Source organism: Suricata suricatta, chromosome 9 (genome assembly GCF_006229205.1).
Source record: "Suricata suricatta isolate VVHF042 chromosome 9, meerkat_22Aug2017_6uvM2_HiC, whole genome shotgun sequence".
Lineage (NCBI taxonomy): Eukaryota > Metazoa > Chordata > Mammalia > Carnivora > Herpestidae > Suricata > Suricata suricatta.
Genome location: NC_043708.1, coordinates 47,605,738 through 47,625,825, shown reverse-complemented (window position 1 = coordinate 47,625,825; position 20,088 = coordinate 47,605,738). Strand labels below are relative to the sequence as shown.

At 38.5% G+C, this 20,088-nt stretch overlaps 1 protein-coding gene and 1 long non-coding RNA gene across 3 annotated transcripts in view; both read left to right on the top strand.

Moving 5' to 3' along the window:
* The window catches only part of LOC115301339, a 486-nt gene extending 289 nt beyond the window's left edge, over positions 1 to 197 (top strand). Inside the window, exon 2 of the long non-coding RNA XR_003913069.1 lies at positions 90 to 197. This is a non-coding gene — a long non-coding RNA (uncharacterized LOC115301339). The remainder of the gene's footprint in view (positions 1 to 89) is intronic.
* A 7,560-nt stretch (positions 198 to 7,757) lies between these two features.
* Positions 7,758 to 19,342, top strand: LRR1 (leucine rich repeat protein 1). 2 transcript variants are annotated; one of them, XM_029951837.1, is made up of 4 exons: positions 7,758 to 7,912; positions 12,086 to 12,184; positions 14,508 to 15,229; positions 17,243 to 19,342. In XM_029951837.1, exons 2-4 carry the CDS (start codon positions 12,122 to 12,124, stop codon positions 17,481 to 17,483), a joined length of 1,026 nt encoding a protein of 341 aa, XP_029807697.1. In that variant the 5' UTR covers positions 7,758 to 7,912; positions 12,086 to 12,121; the 3' UTR covers positions 17,484 to 19,342. The 2 variants fall into 2 exon arrangements, with proteins under 2 accessions (XP_029807697.1, XP_029807698.1); XM_029951838.1 differs by lacking the exon at positions 7,758 to 7,912 and adding an exon at positions 8,172 to 8,517.
* The last annotated feature ends 746 nt before the right edge of the window (positions 19,343 to 20,088 follow it).

The following is a 20,088-nucleotide window of genomic DNA, read 5'->3' as shown; positions in this document are numbered from 1 at the left end:
GGGTGTCCGCACTAAGTTCGGCATCAATATGGTGACCTCCCGGGAGCGGGGGACCACCAGGTTGCCTAAGGAGGGGTGAACCGGCCCAGGTCGGAAACGGAGCAGGTCAAAACTCCCGTGCTGATCAGTAGTGGGATCGCGCCTGTGAATAGCCACTGCACTCCAGCCTGGGCAACATAGCGAGACCCCGTCTCTTTTGAAGCCCTAAAGAATTAATTTTAAACTCCTAAAAACAACGAATAGCCTCATAATCTAAATATCTTTTCATCGCCCGGGCCACTCACATTTTAAAAATTAAAACTTAACCCTTGGAAAAACGGTGTTTGCCTCAACTCAGCACTGACACCTACTGGGACAAGTTAATAAAATATCTTAAAGTCAGCTGTAATTATTAAGAGTCAACAGTAGGAGTTTCTGTTTTGTTGAACAGAATACGTTTTCAAAGCTGTTTCTTCTTTTTTAACGGACACACCTACACCAGTCTAGAAAAATGATGAAAGGCCTAATGTGTTTGAGATTTAAATGTCGTTGAATTTAAAGTGAGAAGTAAATGCGCAATGTATGTTACTTTTGCAAGATGATTTGGTTACAACTACAAAAACACAAATGACATCTGAAAATCTGCTGAAAGAGGTCTAAATCCCACACAGACACTTATAATGTCTCTAGTAAGCCTGAAACTGTATGTGGCACTGAAATCAAAGCTTTGATAGATTTATAAAATGTACCTCAGGGTGAAATAATCTAACAAATTTTACATGTGAACTTTAATACTGAAAGCAAAATGCAATGCTTCTCCAAGACATGTTATGTCAGGATTATGGTGGCATGTGCCCCTCCCAATCATTAAATTAGGTACTTTGGTGCATGATGAAGGAAAGAGACAAGTCCAAAATTTAAAAACCAGATATGACTTGATTCCTGCCCTTAAAACCGGCAGATGTAGAGAGGAAAACAGGATTATGTCAAAGAGCCCTTCTTTTCAGTTTAAGCTTGTGTGACTCAGGGATCTGTATACAACTAAGTAAGCAGAACTTTCTGTATCCAGTGATGGATGTACTTATGGTGTACAAGAGGAGCAAAGAAGAGAGAAATCAATTCTAGCTTGAGGTGTATTTAAGAGGCCTTTGGGAATTACACAGAAAGCACTAGGCGGAGGGAATGCCTAGAGAGAATAGTTTGATCCAAAGAATGGAGTCGGGGAAGATGAACAACAACCTTGTGTAACTAGAGTTGAAGATGCACAAAAAGCCTAGTGATAGGTAACATAGAAAAGGTATTTCATCATAAAGCTTAATTGAAAAGGGTCCAATATCAAACCTCTATGGTTTCCTGGAATTTATATCAGTCATTGATGTGTAGTTTCCAAAATTCATGGGCCTCTCAAAAATTAATCTAACATTTCCCCAACTGTAGCTTACTCATTTTCTATCTGGTCTACATAATTTTTAAGTGATGAAAATGGTTCTGAGATCAATTCCATAAATATTTCAACACTTTGGTATAGAATCCTTTGGGCCTAAGTAAGTGTGATCTCATTGAAAAGCAAAAAGGAAAAGGATAAGCAAGAAACAATTAATTATACTTGAACAATCTGTTATACTATCTTGATATTCACCGCTCACTGGCGATTCCAAAAATCCTAGAGCCCTTAAGAATTATGCCAAATCTACTCAGCCTGTGCTCTATAAATGGAATAAAAAGCCTGGATGACAGCACATCCATGTATAACATGGCTTACTGAATATTTTAATCCCACTATTGAGACTTTTGCTCAGAAAAAAGAATTCCTTTCAAATAGGCCTGCTCCTTGACAATGCCCCTGTTCATCCAAGAGCTCTGATGGAGAGGTATAATAAGATTAATAGCTGTTTTCATGGCTGTTAACATAGCATTCATCCTGTAGCTCATGGCTCAAGTAATCATTTTAACTTTCAAGTCTTTTTATTTTAGAAATTCATTTTGTAAGGGTATGGCTACCATACATAATGATTCCTCCATTGAATCCGGGGAAAATAAATTAAAAACCTTTTGGAAAGGATTCACCATCCTAGATGCCATTAAGAACATATGGGATTTATGGGAAGAGGTCAAAATATCAACATGAACAGGAGTTTGGAAGAAGTTGATTCCAACCTTCATGGATGGCTTTGAGGGTTCAAGACTACTGTGAAGGATGTAACTGCAGATATGCTTGAAATAACAAGAACTATAATTAGAAGTGGGGCCTGAATATGAAACTGAATTGCTGCAATCTCATGAAAAAACTTGACCAGAGAAGGAATTGCTTCTTATAGGTGAGCAAAGAAAGTGGTTTTGTAAGATGGCATCTATTCCTATTACAAATGCTGTGAAGAAACAAAACAAGAGAACATATGGCAAGGGGAAGAAAGGAAAATAAACCACAAGAGACTTTTAATGATAAAGAACAAAGTATAGGTTGACGGAGGTTGGTGGTGGGAGATGGGCTAGATGGGTGATGGGTATTAAGGCACTTGTTGCAATGAGCACTGGGTATTGTATGCAAATGATGAGTCACAGAATTCTGCTCCTGAAACCAACTTTGCACTATACGTTAACCAAAATTTAAATTTAAAAAACATTTTTTAAAAATGCTGTGAAGATTGTGGACATGTCAATGAAGGATTTAGAATGTTATGTAAGCTAAGTTAATAAAGCAGCAGGAAGGTTTAAGAGGATTGACTCCAGTTTTGGAAGAAGTTCTACCATGGGTAAAACTCAAACAGTATCACATGCACAGAGAAATATTTCTTGAAAAAAGGAAGCAAATGATGTGGTAAACTTCATTGTTGTCTTATTTTAAGAAATTGCCACAGTCACCCCAACCTTTAGCAGCCACCAAATACCCTGATCAGTCAGCAGCCCCCAACACTGAGGTAAAAAAAAAAAAGAAAAAGAACTTCTAAAAGCAAAAAGATTACAACTCACTGAAAGCTCAGATGATACGTAGCATTTTTTTTGCAATTATTTTTTAAATTATGTACTTGTTTTGGACATAATGTCATTGCACACTTAATAGACTATAGTATGCTGTAAACATACCTTTTATAAGCACTGGAATACCAAAAAAATTCCTTTGACTCTCTTTATTGTGATATTCACTTTGTTTTAGTGGTCTGGAACTGAACTCACAATATTATCAAGAGATGCTTCTATTTGTTTCCCCACAATCCTCCTACAATGTATATTAGCAAAAGTTCTCTATATTTGTCTTTCTGATAGCCTAAAAATGGTAAGTATTGCTTCAGTTTGAATTTTGATGAGGCAGAACATGTTTTCCTATGTTTGTAAGCCACGTGTATTTGTCTGGGAATTTCTTCTTTGAGTCTACAGGCCACTTTCTTAATGTATTGTTGATCTGCAGTTCATATATTAGTAAAGCTTATGCAGAAGAAAACAGCCCTTTGACCTTCGTATTAGTTGCAAAGTTATTTTATTTTCACCACAACCCCAGATTCTTAGTAATTTCATTGTTTCTGGTATATCCTTTCATGCAGAACATTTACATTTTATGTATTGAAATTTGTCAACTTGTTACATTATTTTTTCAGGTCGTGTCAAAATTCTAAAAAACTTCCGTGTTTTCATGTAGTACTTTTACATATTCAGTATTTAAGTCTTAGATCCACCTAAAATTTATTTCACGTTCCCTAGAAGTGAAACAGAAATCAAGCTTCCTTCCCTTCCAAATGACTAGCTACTTACTCCAACACAAACAACAATAATTGAATGCCATTAGTCTGTGAGCTTGCTCTACTTTAGCACAATGCTGGCTCTCGTAAATATTTGTTACATGAATAAGTGAATAGCATATGTTCATTTACATATTCATTCTTTCTACAAATATGCATTAAGTGCCTACTATATGTGAATACTATGCTAGGTCTTGCATGTAACAGTAGTGACTCAGAACCTGCTCCTGAGGAGCTTGTGGTCTAGAGGTGAAGATAGACATTAAATAAGTTATCATATACCAATATTTTGGACAAGATAACCTAAGATTCTTCTTGAAGTAAACATCCAAAAGCGCTAGATGAAATATATATTTTTAAATGCTGAGTTGAGCTTCCAGGAATTCCAAAGAGCTGGTGCTAAGCAGGAACTGAAAACCACAGAAGCTGCCCTGGGGAGATTTGTCTAGCTAAGCAATAGGGACTAGATTTCAAAGGGAACAAGAAACAAGCCTTTGCACAACTCTATTTAATTAAATTGCAAAGAATGGAAATCCAGGCAGGTTTGGGGGAGAATTAAGTACAGGATAGGAGATTTGAGTTCTAGCATTAGTTGTTGTAACACCCTGTAGAGATAGTGAATAAATCCCTTTACCCTTTTCAGCCTCTATTCCTTTAGTGTAAAATGAGAGAATTGAATTAGAATATCTGTAAACTATGTCTCAGCTCTAAAAGTTTATAATTCTATGATAGGAGACCCCTTAAAATAACTTGGTTTGGCAGCAGCATAGATGGTAGATTATTGCATTAGCCTTTTAACTGATCCCTGCCTCTAGGCTTGCTCTACCTCCTAAGTAGTATCTTTACTGACCACAGTAATCTTTTCTAAATGGGTATAAATTTTATCCCCTGCGGAAAATTTTCAAGTTTCCCAGAACCTTCAGGCTAAAGTTCAAAGGTCTTGGTTTAGCAAACAAATTCTTCTCATCAGAGGGCTACTTTATACACCTCTAATGTCTGACATGTATCCCATTGTAGTACAATAGCTAGTTTGCTTGTCTCTCCTAAACACTGTAAAATCATCTCTGCCTTCTAAACATCTAATATAGGTGCTGGCATACAGCAAGAACACTATAAATATTAAATAAATGAATAAGTATTGAAGTCAGAAGACCTGGTAAGTTTAGGTATACCTCTGGAGGGAAGTAATGCAGCTTTCAATTGACATGGTAGCACTAACAAGGGAAAAATGGGTAGTAATTAGGAAATCATAGTGGTAACACAACTTATAAGATGTAATTACAGAGCATCAACAAGGGCAAGGTAGCACTTTACAGGTCTAATGCTTAAGTGTATATTTGTTAAGTATTTAGCTTTATTTATTTATTAAAAAAATTTTTTTAATGTCTTTTATTTATTTTTTGAGAGATAGAAACAGTGCAAGCAGGGGAGGGTCAGAGAGAGAGGGAGACACAGAATCTGAAGCAGCCTCCAGACTCTGAGCTAGCTGTCAGCACAGAGCCTGATCCAGGGCTCAAACCCACAAACCGAGAGATCATGACCTGAGCTGAGGCCGGACGCTTAACCGACTGAGCCACCCAGCACCCCTAGCTTTATTTAATTTAGAGTAAATCTGTGATTAAAAAATCAACTCTAAGACCTGGTTCCAATGTGCTAGCACAGCGAAGTCTACGCTGTCCATAAACGGTGACTTCACTGTTTAATAATATGATATGACTATAACTTACCAGTTTGAACACAGTGCGTCACAAACCTAAGGGAGTAAAGTTTACTATGGGTACAAATGAAGGGAAAAGTCAAATTCAACTAATTAACTTTTAAATGCTTGTTATGCATTGGAAATCCAGAGAAATAAAAGAAAGATGATTTTAAGTGCAATTGAATTTTCAGACTCCAAAAAAGGAGAACAAGATGTTAAAGATAGCTAGTGGAAACTGAGCTGGCTTTTGAAAGATTAATAGGATTAACTAGTACGAATAAAACAGAAAGGAGAGAATGAGTATAGTATGTAGGCCAGAAAGAAGAGGAACCAATTTCACAGAAGGAAAACTAATCTAGATGTCATTTCTTTGATTCCTTTGGTCAAAAACTAGTTCACTTTAAAATGCCTTGTATTTCTATGTTCAGTTAGTGTGCAATTCTAACTAGCTTCAGCTAATTAAAGGTAGAGGAGGTCAAAAGGCAGACTTTATTAGTAAGGTGTTAAAAACAGAGTATGAATGGATAATCAAAGAATCTTTCCTTTTCTTTTTCTTTTTTTTTTTTAAGATTTTAAGTAATCTCTACACCCAACATAGAGTTCAAACTTACATCAAGCTGTTTTTTTTTTAAAGTAGTTAATTGTCAAATTAGTTTCCATACAACACCCAGTGCTCTTCCCCACAAGTGCCCTCCTCCACCACCTCCACCTCTTTTCCCCCATCCCCCTTCAACCCTCGGGTTCCTATTCACTAGTCTCTCAAGTTTTGTGTCCCTCTCTCTCCCCAACTCTCTTTCCCTCTTCTCCTCCCCCTGGTCCTCCATTAGGTTTCTCCTGTTCTCCTGTTAGACCTAAGAGTGCAAACATATGGTATCTGTCTTTCTCTGAAGCTGGTTTTTTTTAAATCATAGACTTCATCTAAACTTACATTAGAGTTGGTTTTTTAATCATAGACTTCATCTAAATTAAATAAAGCTACATAGTTAACAAATATACACTTAAGCATTAGGTCAAAAGTCGCTGGTCCATCAACTGAGCCAGCTAGGCACCCCTAAAGAATATTTTTGCTTGGCAAATAGTCCAGGAAGACCAAAATGAATTCCAGACCCAAATATTTCAGCTATTAAATATGGGGGGACTGAGGTGAAGACATTGGGGGGAGGTGCAAGTGGGAGCTAAGATCTCAAAAACTGAGACATGTTTCTTTTACTTTCAATCCACTATTACCTTATATAATCTTCTTTAATAAAATAATCTTATTTAAATATTTGGGGAAGCACACACCATTTTTGAGAATCTGGCAATTAGGAAGACAATTTGGCAGTACACACCATTGTTCTCTGAAATCACCTTGGAAATGTTAAGTAGCTTTCATATATTTAGATTATTTAACATTTACTGAATTCACTGAATCCGGGTTTCAGCAAGCCAGGTAACACCAAAAAGAGGGTTGAGGCTTTGTAGTTGAAGTCTTGTTTTTTGTATATTTCATTCTAACTAAAATTACATCGGTTTATACATATAAGAGTTTCTCACCTCCCTACTCCTGGGAAGTTCGGAGTATATTTATCGTACTTGTAATGCTTTAGGCTGTCGTTTTATTATTTTCTTCTATATTATTACCCAAAGAACAAAAGTGGGTAATTCCTTAAAAGTCTGTCTTTGAAAAGTCTAAGGCGTTGTTTTAGCTTATTGTATATTTTCGCTGGCCATGAGATTAACTGTTGCTAAATGAGGAGCCGTGTTTTCACGCTCTACATGTAAGAATACTAAATTAAAAAAAAATAAACGTAATGTTTTATTATATTATTTACTAATTTTTAGGAACCAATTACGTTTTTCAGAATGAGGATCAACAGAGAACATTTTAGGTTCAACGTGTTGTAAACAGGGACTCTCACTTAATAAATCGTTATATTGTCATACTTGAATTGAAAAACCGGTTTTTCTGTAAGTCATTTCACATTTGCGAAAAGTACTGCTGAAACAAAATGAATATTTAATAAGAGGCTGAGATTACCGTGAGGCGAGAGAGGCATCTTGTGCACGAAATTTAAAGACAAAGTACTACGATCCTGTAAGCGCTTCCTTTAAACGTGCACCCCGGGCGCCTCCCTCCATCAAGAAATTGGAGAGCCGGAGGTGCTTATGGGGTCTGGATGGTCTCTCCAAGTGCCAGAGGTTAAACCAGTCAATCTAGCCTAGTAGCGGTTACAAAGCGGGAATCTGTTCAACGGAAATTGCCAAGTCAAATACTGTTCAGTCAAATTCCATTCTGACGTGGCAGGTTTTGCCTGGGGCGGGGGGGGGGGGGCACCCAAAACAAAACAAACACCAGCTCAGCAGCACCGGGACACGCAGGCCCTGGCAGGCAGTGGGCAACTCCCCAGCTGCGAAGCTATATAAGAAAGTCGCCAATTCCGCAACTATATAAGTAAACAGACTTTCCCTTTAACACAGGGACACCGCCTTCCCTTTGCGAAACTCAGCGGCCCTAAAGGTACAGGAAACGCGTTATGTTCCACCGCGGAAAACAGAGCTCCGCCTCAAACAATAACCCCACCTCCCTCCAGCCGCAAGGGTTCCCAGGAAAGGGCGTTGCGCCTTTGCCAGTCGCCGGCTCGGGAGATGCGAGCCGAATTCTCAGGGGGTCGGTATCCGCGCCCCACCGACCCGCAGCCACAGTGAGGACTCGGCCCTGCAAGGGAAAAGGGCGGCTGTCGCCCCCGCGACCCATAGAGCCACTGGCTTGAGAAAACCCGAGCTGTCGCGAGTCCGAGCAGACAGGCAGATCCGGGGACAGCCCGCGTGCCCGAGGACCCCCGCGGCGGCGCTGCTTGGCGGGAAGTGGGAAGTTTCAAAGCAGAGTTGTGGAGTGGTTGCTCGCGGGAAATGAAGCTGCACTGCGAGGTTGAGGTAGTCAGTCGGCACCTGCCGGCTTTGGGGATGAGGAACCGGGGCAAGGGCGTGCGGGCGGTGTTGAGCCTCTGTCAGCAGACGTCCGGGAGTCGTCCGCGGCCTCGGGCTGGAGGCGAGCGAGGCGGCCCGCACCCCACCTGCCTGGTCATCTGCACCCTGAGGGACAAGCGCGGGACCCGCTATGAGGTGCGTGGAGTGAACAGGCCCCGCCTCGGGAGTCAGCCCCGAGTTCTTCCCTTTGAGCCTCGGGCGCCCCCCTGTTCCAAAGGCTGGAGCCGGTCTGAGAGCTACCAGCGCCCACTACCATGCCCGCCGTCGTGGTGGTCTTCCTATGACCCGAAAGAGGAAAGCTTTGGAGAGCGCACCTTCTCCTTAGTTTTCTTTCCCATTCCTTTGGCTTCAAATGGACAGCCTTTCTATTTAGTAGTAGATGGCATCCCTGATGTCTTAAAGCCTCTGGAAATTCGGCCTGCACGAAACTAATCATATGGAATAGCAATCCACTTTGGGGGGGGGGGGACAGTAAAATAATTGTACCTTTGTTCGATAAATTGTTTTCTCTCTTAGTATTTTCGCTGGCTTTTTTTTTTAAGGCTTTAAGTGACGTTGGGTAGTATCGAGGATCGCTAGACCAGATTAGCACAGTAGTAAAGCAGTAATGCTTTGGGTTGCATCTTGATATTCATACTAATGTTATTGGTTACTGCATCTTCCTTCCTCCTTCCCTTCCTTCCTTCTTTAATTTCCTAAGACTTGAGTTTCTAGGATCAGGGCTTTTCTCTCATCTGCATAGCAGCAGTAAACTCTAGAAGCAGTTGGAAGTTGAAATAGAATTTCCAAAGCACAGGTTTTAAAAAATCCTTTTCCCCTCGTTTCACCAGGTACTGTGTTATTTGTCAGAGTAACTGGAATACCCTTGTGTCTACTGTAAATAAAGTTGAGGGGACAAGTCATCTCCCACCCTTGTATCTGACTCTTGACTGGATTTTAGACAGTTTTTAGGATTCTTTGCCTTACAGTGTTCTCCACGATGTATACTCAGAGATTGAGGAAAGGGGATATTACCATCTCATTCAGAGACACTTAATATTTGATATAGGCAGTTGAAAGTGAACTCATAATTTTGCAACTTGAAAGGACTTGAGCAATCACCCAACATTCTGTAGTTAGAAGACTGTAAGGTGACAGAAGCTAACTCATCACAAGAATTGGGTCTCCCTTGTTTTCTCCACTGTCTCCCCCAAATCCTCTTTCATGGTCAGTTCAGGTTCTATTTTAAGTCTGTAACCGTTGCCCTTCAAACTTCTACTGCACTAATAATTGGAAGTGGTAATCCTAATCAAAATTTTATTGTTAACTGTAAATTGAAAACTTAGTATGTGCATGATGCAGTGCTAGATAGTTTGGGAGATAAACTTGATTTGTTCTTCCAAGACTGAAAAGGAAATAAAAACCAGTGCTTACAGTACAAGGTGGACTATGTAAGTGGTATAATAAAGGAAGAAGTAGAGTAGTATCAGACAGCGAAATGAATTCTGATTAGAGGGGCTTGAGAAAGTTTTGTAGAAGAGGTGGTGCCAGAGGTGGTCAATACACATTTGTTAGATGAATTAAAGTGGTGTTGGTCCTGGACCTTGAGGACTAGGTATTAGTGCTAAGTGTGGGAAATACCTTGGGGATCTTTCTTACACCAACTTTTCTGCTCCATGATTCAGCTACTGCCCATGGCACTGTGATTTCCAAATCTATCTTTAGCTAGCCCTGTCCCTTAACTTGCAGCTTGAATCTTCCTTCAGTTGGAAATGTTCATTTGGATGTGTTGTGGTATTTCAAACTCAAAATATCTAAAAATTAATTTTCCTTGCCACCCCCAAACCTGCCTTTCTGATCATGTTCTGCAGTTCACAAAATACTGCTCTCTATCCAGAAAACTTAAGGTTTTGCATCCTCACTTGTAATATATTGAATCCTTTCAATCTGCCTCCTAGGATTCTTTCAGATTTTCATTCCTCTTTCCATCTCAGCTGCAGTCTAAACCACCAGAATTCCTTGTCTGGCTAGTCTCTTAAAAGATATCCCTATCAGGGCTCCTGGTTGGCTCAGTTGGTTAAGTATCTGACTTCAGCGCAGGTCATGATATCACGGTTTGTGAGATGGAGCCCCGCGTCAAACTATGTTGACAGCTCAGAGCCTGCTTCGGATTCTGTGTCTCCCCCTCTCTCTGCCTCTCCCATGCTCATACTCTGTCTCTGTCTGTCAATAATAAATAAACACTTAAAAAATATATATATATTCAGATCTCTACCCACGCCATCCCATTCTCCCTCTTACACTGTGGTTAAAGGGAACTTATCAAAATGTAGATCTAGGGTGCTTGGGTGGCTCAATCAGTTAAGCATCTAACTCTTGATTTCAGCTAAGGTCATGATCTCAAGGTTCATGGCCCCAGCTGGGCTCGGTGCTGTCAGCACAGAATCAGCTTGGGATTGCCTAAATAAATTCATTCTACCTACAGTTTTTAAAATGTAGATCAAACTATGTTCCCAGCTTCAGGTCATTCAGTAGATCTCATTCTCAGAATAAAATCCAAAATTCTTTTTATTTTTTAATTAATTAATTAATTTATTTATTTATTTTTGAGAGACAGAGAGAGAGAGTGTGCGCTGGGGAGGGTCAGAGAGAGAGGGAGACACAGAATCCAAACCAGGCTCCAGGCTCCGAGCTGTCAACACAGAGCCTGATGTGGGGCTCGAACCAACAAACCATGAGATCACGACCTGAGCCAAAGCCAGACGCTTAACCGACTGAGCCACCCAGGCGCCCCTAAAATTCAAAATTCTTAACATGGGCTGCAAAATCTCACCATGCAATCCCTGTTTGCCTATCCAGGCTCACCTGCCTTTTTTCTCTGGACCTTCAGCCATACTAAATCTCTTCTACCTCCTCGCAGCTGCCAAGCTGTCTTGCCTTCAAGGCTTTGCACACATTTTCCCTTCTTTTTGGCTATTCCCCTCTCTTTTCCCTCACTATCTTCACTTGCGCAACATCTTCTGATCCTTCAGTTCTCACCTTTAAGGTCACTTTCATATTATATAAGGTCTTAGAGCAGTCTATACTTCCCTTATCTTAATATTTATTATGCTTATACTACTTAATAATTGTCTCTCATCACACTGACAGTTTATAAGCATAATTACAATGTTGGCCTTATTCACAACTATTGCTTCTAGCCCCCTATTGGAGTATCTGGTACAGAGTGGCTTCTCAAAAATAGTTGTTGAAGTCTTAAGCAGAAGCATCAGTCATTAAACATTTTTGAGCACCTGTTATGTGTCAGTCCCTGTGGTAGTTCTGTGGATACAGTAGTGAACAAAGGAGACAAAATGTCTGCTTTCGTGGAGTTTATAATCTTGTGGGAGGTATGTCCACTGGAGACTAATGGACTGAAGTTAAGAAGGCAAATAACTACTATTGGCAACTTCTACAGCCACATAGTTGGAATGGAAGAGGAGCATTCTCCCAAACAGGAGTCACAGGAAAGAGTTATTGGACTGATAAAATTGCAATATCTACCAGAATCTAGATAAGAAATGTAGCTACCCAAATGCTAAAAAACCACTTAAACTTAAAACCATAAAACACACAGATATAAGGAGTAAAAGCCTGGGAAAGTGACTGGCATATTCTAATTGTAATAAATATTACTGAATAACAATACCTGATTTTGTTCTTTTTTCTCATTGGTTTTAAACAGCTAAAGGAGAACATTGAGCAGTTCTTCACCAAATTTATGGATGAGGGGAAAGCTACTGTTCGGTTAAAGGAGCCTCCTGTGGATATCTGTCTAAGTAAGGTATGGTATTATAAACATGAAAGGGGCACCTGGGTGGCTCAGTCTGTTAAGCGTCTGACTTGATTTTGGTTCAGGTCTTGATCTCACAGTATGAGTTTGACTCCCTCATTGGGCTTTATGCTGACTGCGCAGAGGCTGCTTGGGATTCTGTCTCCCTCTCTCTGTCCCTCCCCCAATTGCTATCTCTAAATAAATAAATAAATAAGTAAATACAGATATATATAAAAAATAAATGAAAATGAATGTAAAAAAATTGTTTTAAAAAACCCAGTAACAATTAGGTTGGTTGGCTGTATTTTCTTTAAAGAAGAGGCTATTTGAGGATCGTTGATATCCCACATAGCTGAATAGGGATGGACACTTGGCCGGTGTGTTTGAAGAAACCACGGCAGGTCTGTGGTGGAATTCAAAAACCCACCAGAAACATCCACACACAGTTTCTCTGGCATGCTGGCATGGCTTACTTCCATGTTCCAGATGGAGCCTTAGGGTGCTCTTAGACTGTAGTTCTGTAAGGCCAGTGGCACACAGCTAAATTTGCCAGCAAAATGACCCATTACAAATCTAAATTTAGTGTAAAAGAAAAATGCAATTAGGACCATTTGGGGGTTTTTTTCTTTCTTTTTTTTTTTTTTTAGTGTTTGTTTATTTTGAGAGAGACAGACAACCTGAATCAGGCTCTTTGCTGTCAGTGCAGAGCCTGATATGGAGCTTGAACTCATAAACTGTGAAATTGTGACCTGAGCCAAAGTCAGACACAACTGACTAAGCCATCCAGGTACCTCCATTCTGGGGTTATTTTATTTATTATTATCATTTTAAAAAATATTTAAGCCATTAAAATAAAACTTTATTGTGCCCAATCACCCCTTTTTCTCTCTCCTCCTTCCCCCTTCCCAGAGGGTAGAAGCGATGTCTTGTTCAACCTTCTATTATCCTTAACCCCAAGCAAAGTGCTTTGTAAACAACAAAGTTTAATGACTATTTAAGGTATTTGAATTGAATGGATACATTTTGTCCTTTCTCCTCCTGTTCTTGTGGTTTTTCATTTTCTCTTGATATTCAGCTTATCCTACTAACTCTTTCCTTCTACTTAAAAACAAGCTGAGGTCTTACCAATCAAGAAAACAGAATAGACAAATTTCCAAAAGACAAGGTTAAGTCTACTGCCTCCACTTACTATCTCTTTTGACCATTGTTTTCAGTGGTTTATCAGAACTATCTTAGAGATCACTGGTCTCCTTCCTTTCTGCCAATCACACTGACATTATTTGAGGTCTGTAGAATTTGACATGGATGACCACTCTCCCTTCTTAATAAAACCTTCCTTTCTTGACATCTGACAGGGCACTATCCTGATTTACCTTTGGTTTCCTTAGCCACTCCTTTATCTCCTATCTCTAGCATCTTTTTTTCTATCTCCCAATTAAAGGCTTTATTCCAATCTTTTACCTATTCTCTACCGTATATGCTTTCCATTCTCATAGCTCAGTCTTTATTTATAACTCCCAAATCTTTAAGCTAGTACCCTGTACCAGACCTGCTTGACCCAGGTCTCCAGACGTTACTCACTCTACTTGACTATGTATATTGCTGCTGAAATAATACTTAGCTTTTCTCATGTAATTCTCCTGATCCAAGTTCTTAAAAGATTTCCATCCTCATAATCTTGGTATCAGGTTCATCTATATTATCTCCACACTGTATTTTTAGTCTTTTACACCTCTCCAAAGCTCTCACCTTCCGACCAAATAGGATCACATACTGTTTCTCAAACTTGTTGCAAGTTTACTAATCCTTCACATGTAAACTTTAGGAAAGTTCTGAACTATCCTGCAAGCATTAGTTATTTCTATTGACAACTAGTTCCCATACCAGTTTATTAGTGATTTTTCTGTCCAGCTGGAAGCAATCTCTTGCTTTTGATGTTTTCCAGCACTTTTTACAGTGCCATTTGGCCCTGTAGCCAACTTAGTCTATGTCAGAGGCACTGGAGATTTGCCTCAGTTCATCTTAAACCCAAGTCTTAAGTGGAATCTTTTCATGAATTCCTGTCTTATGTTATACTCTTTTGGTTCTCTTTTGAGTGGTTTTCTTTAAAGTATGTCTCTCAACATAGTATTTTTTCAGAAACATTCAAATTTTTTGTATCTATATTGAAATTTAGTCAAAATAGTAAAAAATTTATTTTTATAGCCATTTTTAAGAAATGATTGCATCATTTGCATGTCTAACTTTATAGAATTTGTTATAAGATGAATTAGCATGCATGTATTATCTAAAATGGAATTTATAATTGTACAACTTATTTTTATTTGTTTAGGCCAATTCCAGCAGCTTAAAGAGTTTCCTTTCAGCTGTGAGACTCGCTCATAGAGGTTGTAATATTGAGGTGCCACTTTCAACCTTCACACCAGTAAAGACTTCAGAATTTGAAAAATTTAAAACGAAAATGATTATCACATCCAAAAAGGACTATCCTCTAAGCAAGAACTTCCCATATTCTCTGGAACATCTTCAGACTTCTTATTGTGGGCTTGTCCGAGTTGATATGCGTATGCTTTGCTTAAAAAACCTTAGGAAACTAGACTTGAGTCACAACCATATAAAAAAGCTTCCAGCTACAATTGGAGACCTCATCCATCTTCAAGAACTTAACTTGAGCGACAATCACTTGGAATCATTTAGTGTAGCTTTGTGTCAGTCTACACTCCAGAAGTCACTTCGGAGTTTGGATCTCAGCAAGAACAAAATTAAGGCGCTCCCTGTGCAGTTTTGCCAGCTCCGAGAACTTACAGATTTAAACCTTGACGATAATGAATTGATTCGATTTCCTTTCAAGATAGGACAGTTGACAAACCTGCGTTTTTTGTCAGCAGCTCGAAATAAGCTTCCATTTTTACCTAGTGAATTTCAAAATTTATGCCTTGAGTACTTGGATCTTTTTGGAAATACTTTTGAACAACCAGAAGCCCTTCCAGTTATAAGGCTGCAAACGCCATTAACTTTATTGGAATCCTCTGCACGAGCCATATTATATAATAGGTAAGACTTTTTTAATAGTCATAAAATGCAGTACGTCTGATAAGATTCTAGTATTCTCATCATCCTCATTGTAATAGTCACAGTCTTTAACATGGTTTACAATGCTGTGCACAGTTGTCACCTTGCTTCAGTGGCCTTCTTGCTGCTCCTTACTTCTGCTTGGAATGCTTTTCTTCCAGAAAGTTTCATAGCTCACTTTCGCACTTCATTTCAGTTCTTTTCCCAAGTGACACTCAGAAAGGCCTTTCCTGACCACCCTATCTAAAGTTTTTCCCTACCCCCTTTCACTGCTTGACTTTTCAGTTATGGGACTTATTACGTGTCATTAAAATTTCTTTAAGTATGTATTTATTTATTTTTGAGAGAGAGAGACAGAGTGCAAGTCGGAGAGGGACAGGGAAGGAGACACAGAATCTCAAGCAGGCTCCAGTCTCTAAGCTGTCAGCACAGACCCTGACACAGGGCTTGAACCCGTGAACTGTGAGATCATGACCAGAGCCAAAGATGAATGCTTAACTGACCGAGCCACCCAGGCGCCCCTTCACTTCTTTCTATCTATACCTTCACTTCTATCAAGTTTTTTCAACCCACTTGTTATAAAAAGGATACAGATCCAAAGCTATGAGAATAATGCTTGTTATCTCGCCTTTAGTAAATTGTCCTCACTACTGGTTACAAACATAAAGTTATGGTCTATTAGAAAAATATGTGGGGATTTAAATTATGTTACATAGAAAATACAATTTTTAACTATTACCTTTTTCCTTAGGTTATAACCAGTAGCTTGAAACAGATTAATATAAACAAGTGGTAGACACTTCCTCGACAGTTGTAAAAAAAATTGTTATTTATACAAGCAACAAATTAGTACATGTGAAAAAAAAAGAATTGTAACCAAGACCAGTCCCAAATCTCTTATGAAAAGTAAACTATTTTTTATTTGATATGTATCTCTTTCCAGACTTCCTAGTAAGGTTTTGAACTCCAGTTTAAATTATAAGAGTATGTTTTATTTATTTGTTGAAAAAATATGAACACGTATTATGTGCCAGCCTAAGCTAGGGACTAGAGAACAAAGAAAAGCCTGGGAGACAGACAAAGTGACTTGGAGCATGGTTGAGTAAGGAGTTGGACAGTGGGCAGGCAACCTTAAGAGACCATCTTCCAGTGTCTCAGAGGAGTGTAAAGAGTTTGACTTTTTTGGATTAAAAAAATTTTTTTTTCAATGTTTATTTCTTTGAGAGACAGAGATTGAGCAGGGGTGGAGCAGAGAGAGAGACACACACACAGAATTAGAAGCAGGCTCCAGGCTCTGAGTTGCCAGCACAGAGTCTGACATGGGGCTCGAACTCACGAACTGCAAGATCATGACCTGAGCTGAAGTCAGATGTTTAACCGACTGAGCCACCCAGAGGCCCCTTTTGGATTGTTGTGAGCTTGACTTGATTTTAATAGCATAGGGGCACCATTGAAGTTTTAAGCAAGAGGGTGAGTGATTTAAGCAAGGTGAGGTCAGCACTCGTTCAACCAGTCAAGTAAAAATATCCCAAACAATATGTGTTTTAAATCTGTCTCACAGTTTAAGATTCCCTTTTGAACAGTTGATGCCTAAGAGAGTATTTGGATTTGTTTAAATAAATGTTTCTTCACAGATAGAACTCAGTAATTCTCCCATTTACCATTATGAGAATTACATCCTAGAGCTATAGCTTTAAATGATCATGTTATACTGATAATACAATATAGATCTCTTCATTCTATTCCATGGGTTATGCTATTAAGTGGCAGTGCTAAAGGATACTTCATGGAGTAGTATCGATCCTCTTAGATTTATAATATGCCATATGGTATTTTCCCCATTCTTAACAGTTTGGAAGAAAGAACAATATACTGAGTCACTTAATAGAGTAATCTTATTTTCTCATGGTTATGATTCAGTATCCAGTAATTTGTGACCTAATGCATGAATATTTTGAATCTAACACACTATTTTTAAACTTTTTTTCCCAATAGGATTCCATATGACTCTCATATCATTCCTTTTCATCTTTGCCAAGATTTGGACACTGCTAAGACCTGTGTCTGTGGAAGATTCTGTCTCAGCTGTTTTATTCAAGGAACTACTACCATGAATCTACACTCTGTTGCTCACACTGTGGTCTTAGTAGATAACATGGGTGGTACTGAAGCACCTATTCTCTCTTACTTCTGTTCTCTAGCCTGTTATGTAAATTCCTGTGATATGTTAAAGTAATCGGTGGTACCACCGAAAGAAATTACATTTAGTTACATATCACCTTGGGATTCATTTATGGTTTAATAGTATCAAATTAGAGAAAGGGAAGCTTTTTGTAAACTTACTTGAAGGGAGGAATGTCTTATTCTAACAGTTTCAGTCATTTGACTATAAAACCTTAATTTCATTAAAACCTATTAATTTTATTGTGAAAATAGACTTTTATCAGTTTATTGCACTTTGTGCTGATTTCAACTTAGTGTTTCCAGAATGTGTTATCTTTTAATGTTAAACATATATTGATCCCTATCACTCTGGTCATAGAATTTTCATACCAATTTCCTCCTTGAATTTCAATTAAAGAAATTGAGTTTCTATATTAGACAAAAAATAAACCTTGGAGGACTAATAGAGTCTAAATTTTAGTGAAAACTTGTTTGGTATGAAACTTTGGTTTTCAGGTATATAATTCTGCATCTAAAATTTCCTATTCATCAAGCATAAAGTTGCAGTTGCTTTGGGATGAACAGGCTTCAGCTTTTATAAGTTTTATAATGTTAATCACATAATCCTTATTGTGATTTCTGGTTTTTTAACTTTTAGAGTTGGAACAACATTTTAGAGTTGGGTAGGAAGAACATAAAATTTCGTTTTACTGATTACATTCTGTATTTGAGGGTTCTTTTTGTGATTATTATTTTAGTCACTTAATATTTTCAAGATTTTACTTTAAAAAGTGGTGGTTCAGCTATAACAGCTTAACTATGATCAGGATTTTAAGTAGGTTAGAGGGAATAGAAAATGTAGCTGCTTGAAAGAAATGTGGAAAATGGAATCAGTAGAACTCCATTCTGTACATTTGCACGGCCCTTCTTCAAATCATTCTCATAATTGGTTTCTGGGAACAAAGGAGGTGAAACAGTAAAAGTTACTAGAGAAAACCTTCCCTAGTGTTAGCATACCATTGCTGTTCTGGGCCTGGAGTTACAGGTAGAGTCTGTGTAAGACTTCCTTACAGCTTTAGGGAACTACTGCTTCCTCTGTTCTATTGAAGTATTTCTTTGGAGTTTTATGTTCTTTTCTGAAAATACAGGTATTGAGTAAATATGGTTTTAAACATTAGGCGATTTTGAAAGAAATTTTTTTTTTAGTTTATTTTTGAGAGTGAGCACAACGTGGGATAGGAAGAGAAACAGGGAGACATAGAATCTAAAGCAGGCTCCAGGTTCCAAGCTGTCAGCAGAGAGCCTCACACAGGGATCAGACTTCCAGACCAAAGGATATGTCCTGAGCCAAAGTCAGACCCTTAAGTGACTGAGCTACCTAGGCACCCCTAAATGTTAGAAGATTTTTATTAAAACTTTATGATCTCCAAAACAGTTTCTTCTCAGAGCAGATTCTTTGGTCCAGAGCCATAATTCTTTGGGTGACCTTAAATTTGTATTGCTTGTGGTCAATTAAATTCTTCCTGCAAAAATTTCTATATTCTGGTTTTTCATTAAAAAACATATAATGTAAACTGGCTTAAATAAAAAGAGCTGCCGTTTAGCTGGGTATTTGTCATAGGTGTTTTACATACAGTATTTTGTTTAATCCTCGCAAATTCCCCTAGGAGGGAGGTACTATGAACCCAGATCAGAGATTTTAAGTCCAGGCTTTATACTGCCTTCTAAAGTTAATTCACTTTTGCTCTTTAAAACCAAGAATTCTGTAAGTAAAGTATCTTAGGATTTTCTAAACTCAAAACGGTGAGGAATTACCCATTATTATGTAACTACTTTAAAACATAGTTCTTTAAAAAATGTATTATGACCTATTTAACTTGTATCTGATTTTCATATGTTCTTGAATAAAAAGTTCCTTCATCAACAAATGCAGATGTGTCTGTTGGGACTAAGTGCTTGTCATCTGTTACTCCTACACCCTAACCCTTTGCCTTTACGTTCTTACTCATCGAAAAGCCATCCATCCCTTGCAGCTATCTTAGCCAACTTAAAATTCTTTTACAAAATGCAGAATTTGTCTTCTCATTACCCATCCCTTTGTCAGTTTATTTCTTGTTTTGATATTCTTTTTTTTGCCTTTCATGGGTTACAAGGCTCACTTTGAATTTCAGCCTTTCTATTTTCAGTGGTAACTGCTTGCTTCCTCAAACCTAATAACTAAGTTGTAACATTTGATTACCTCCCAGAGTAGCTTTTAAAAGATTCAAAAAGCAGTTCATATTATTATGGCCTCATGGTTTTTCACTAGCTTCAGAACATGTTGCAGTTACAAGTCCGTTTTTTAACTCCTAACATTCAGGACCAGTCTAAAACCATGCCATCTAAAGAAAACTGATGGAAAAGTTCTGTATGTTATCCAATAGGGTAGCCACTCAGCACATGTGGCTATTGAACACTAAATGTAGCTGCTAGTTTAACTGAGGAACTTTTTTTTTAACTTTCTCATCTTTTTTTTTTGAGAGAGAATCAGAATGTGAATGAGAGAGGGAGACACAGAATCTGAAGCAGGCTCCAGGCTCTGAGCTGTCAGCAGAGCCCAGTGTGGAACTTGAACCCACGAACCATGAGATCATGACCCAAGCCCACTGTCAGATGCTTAACCAACTGAGGCACCCAGG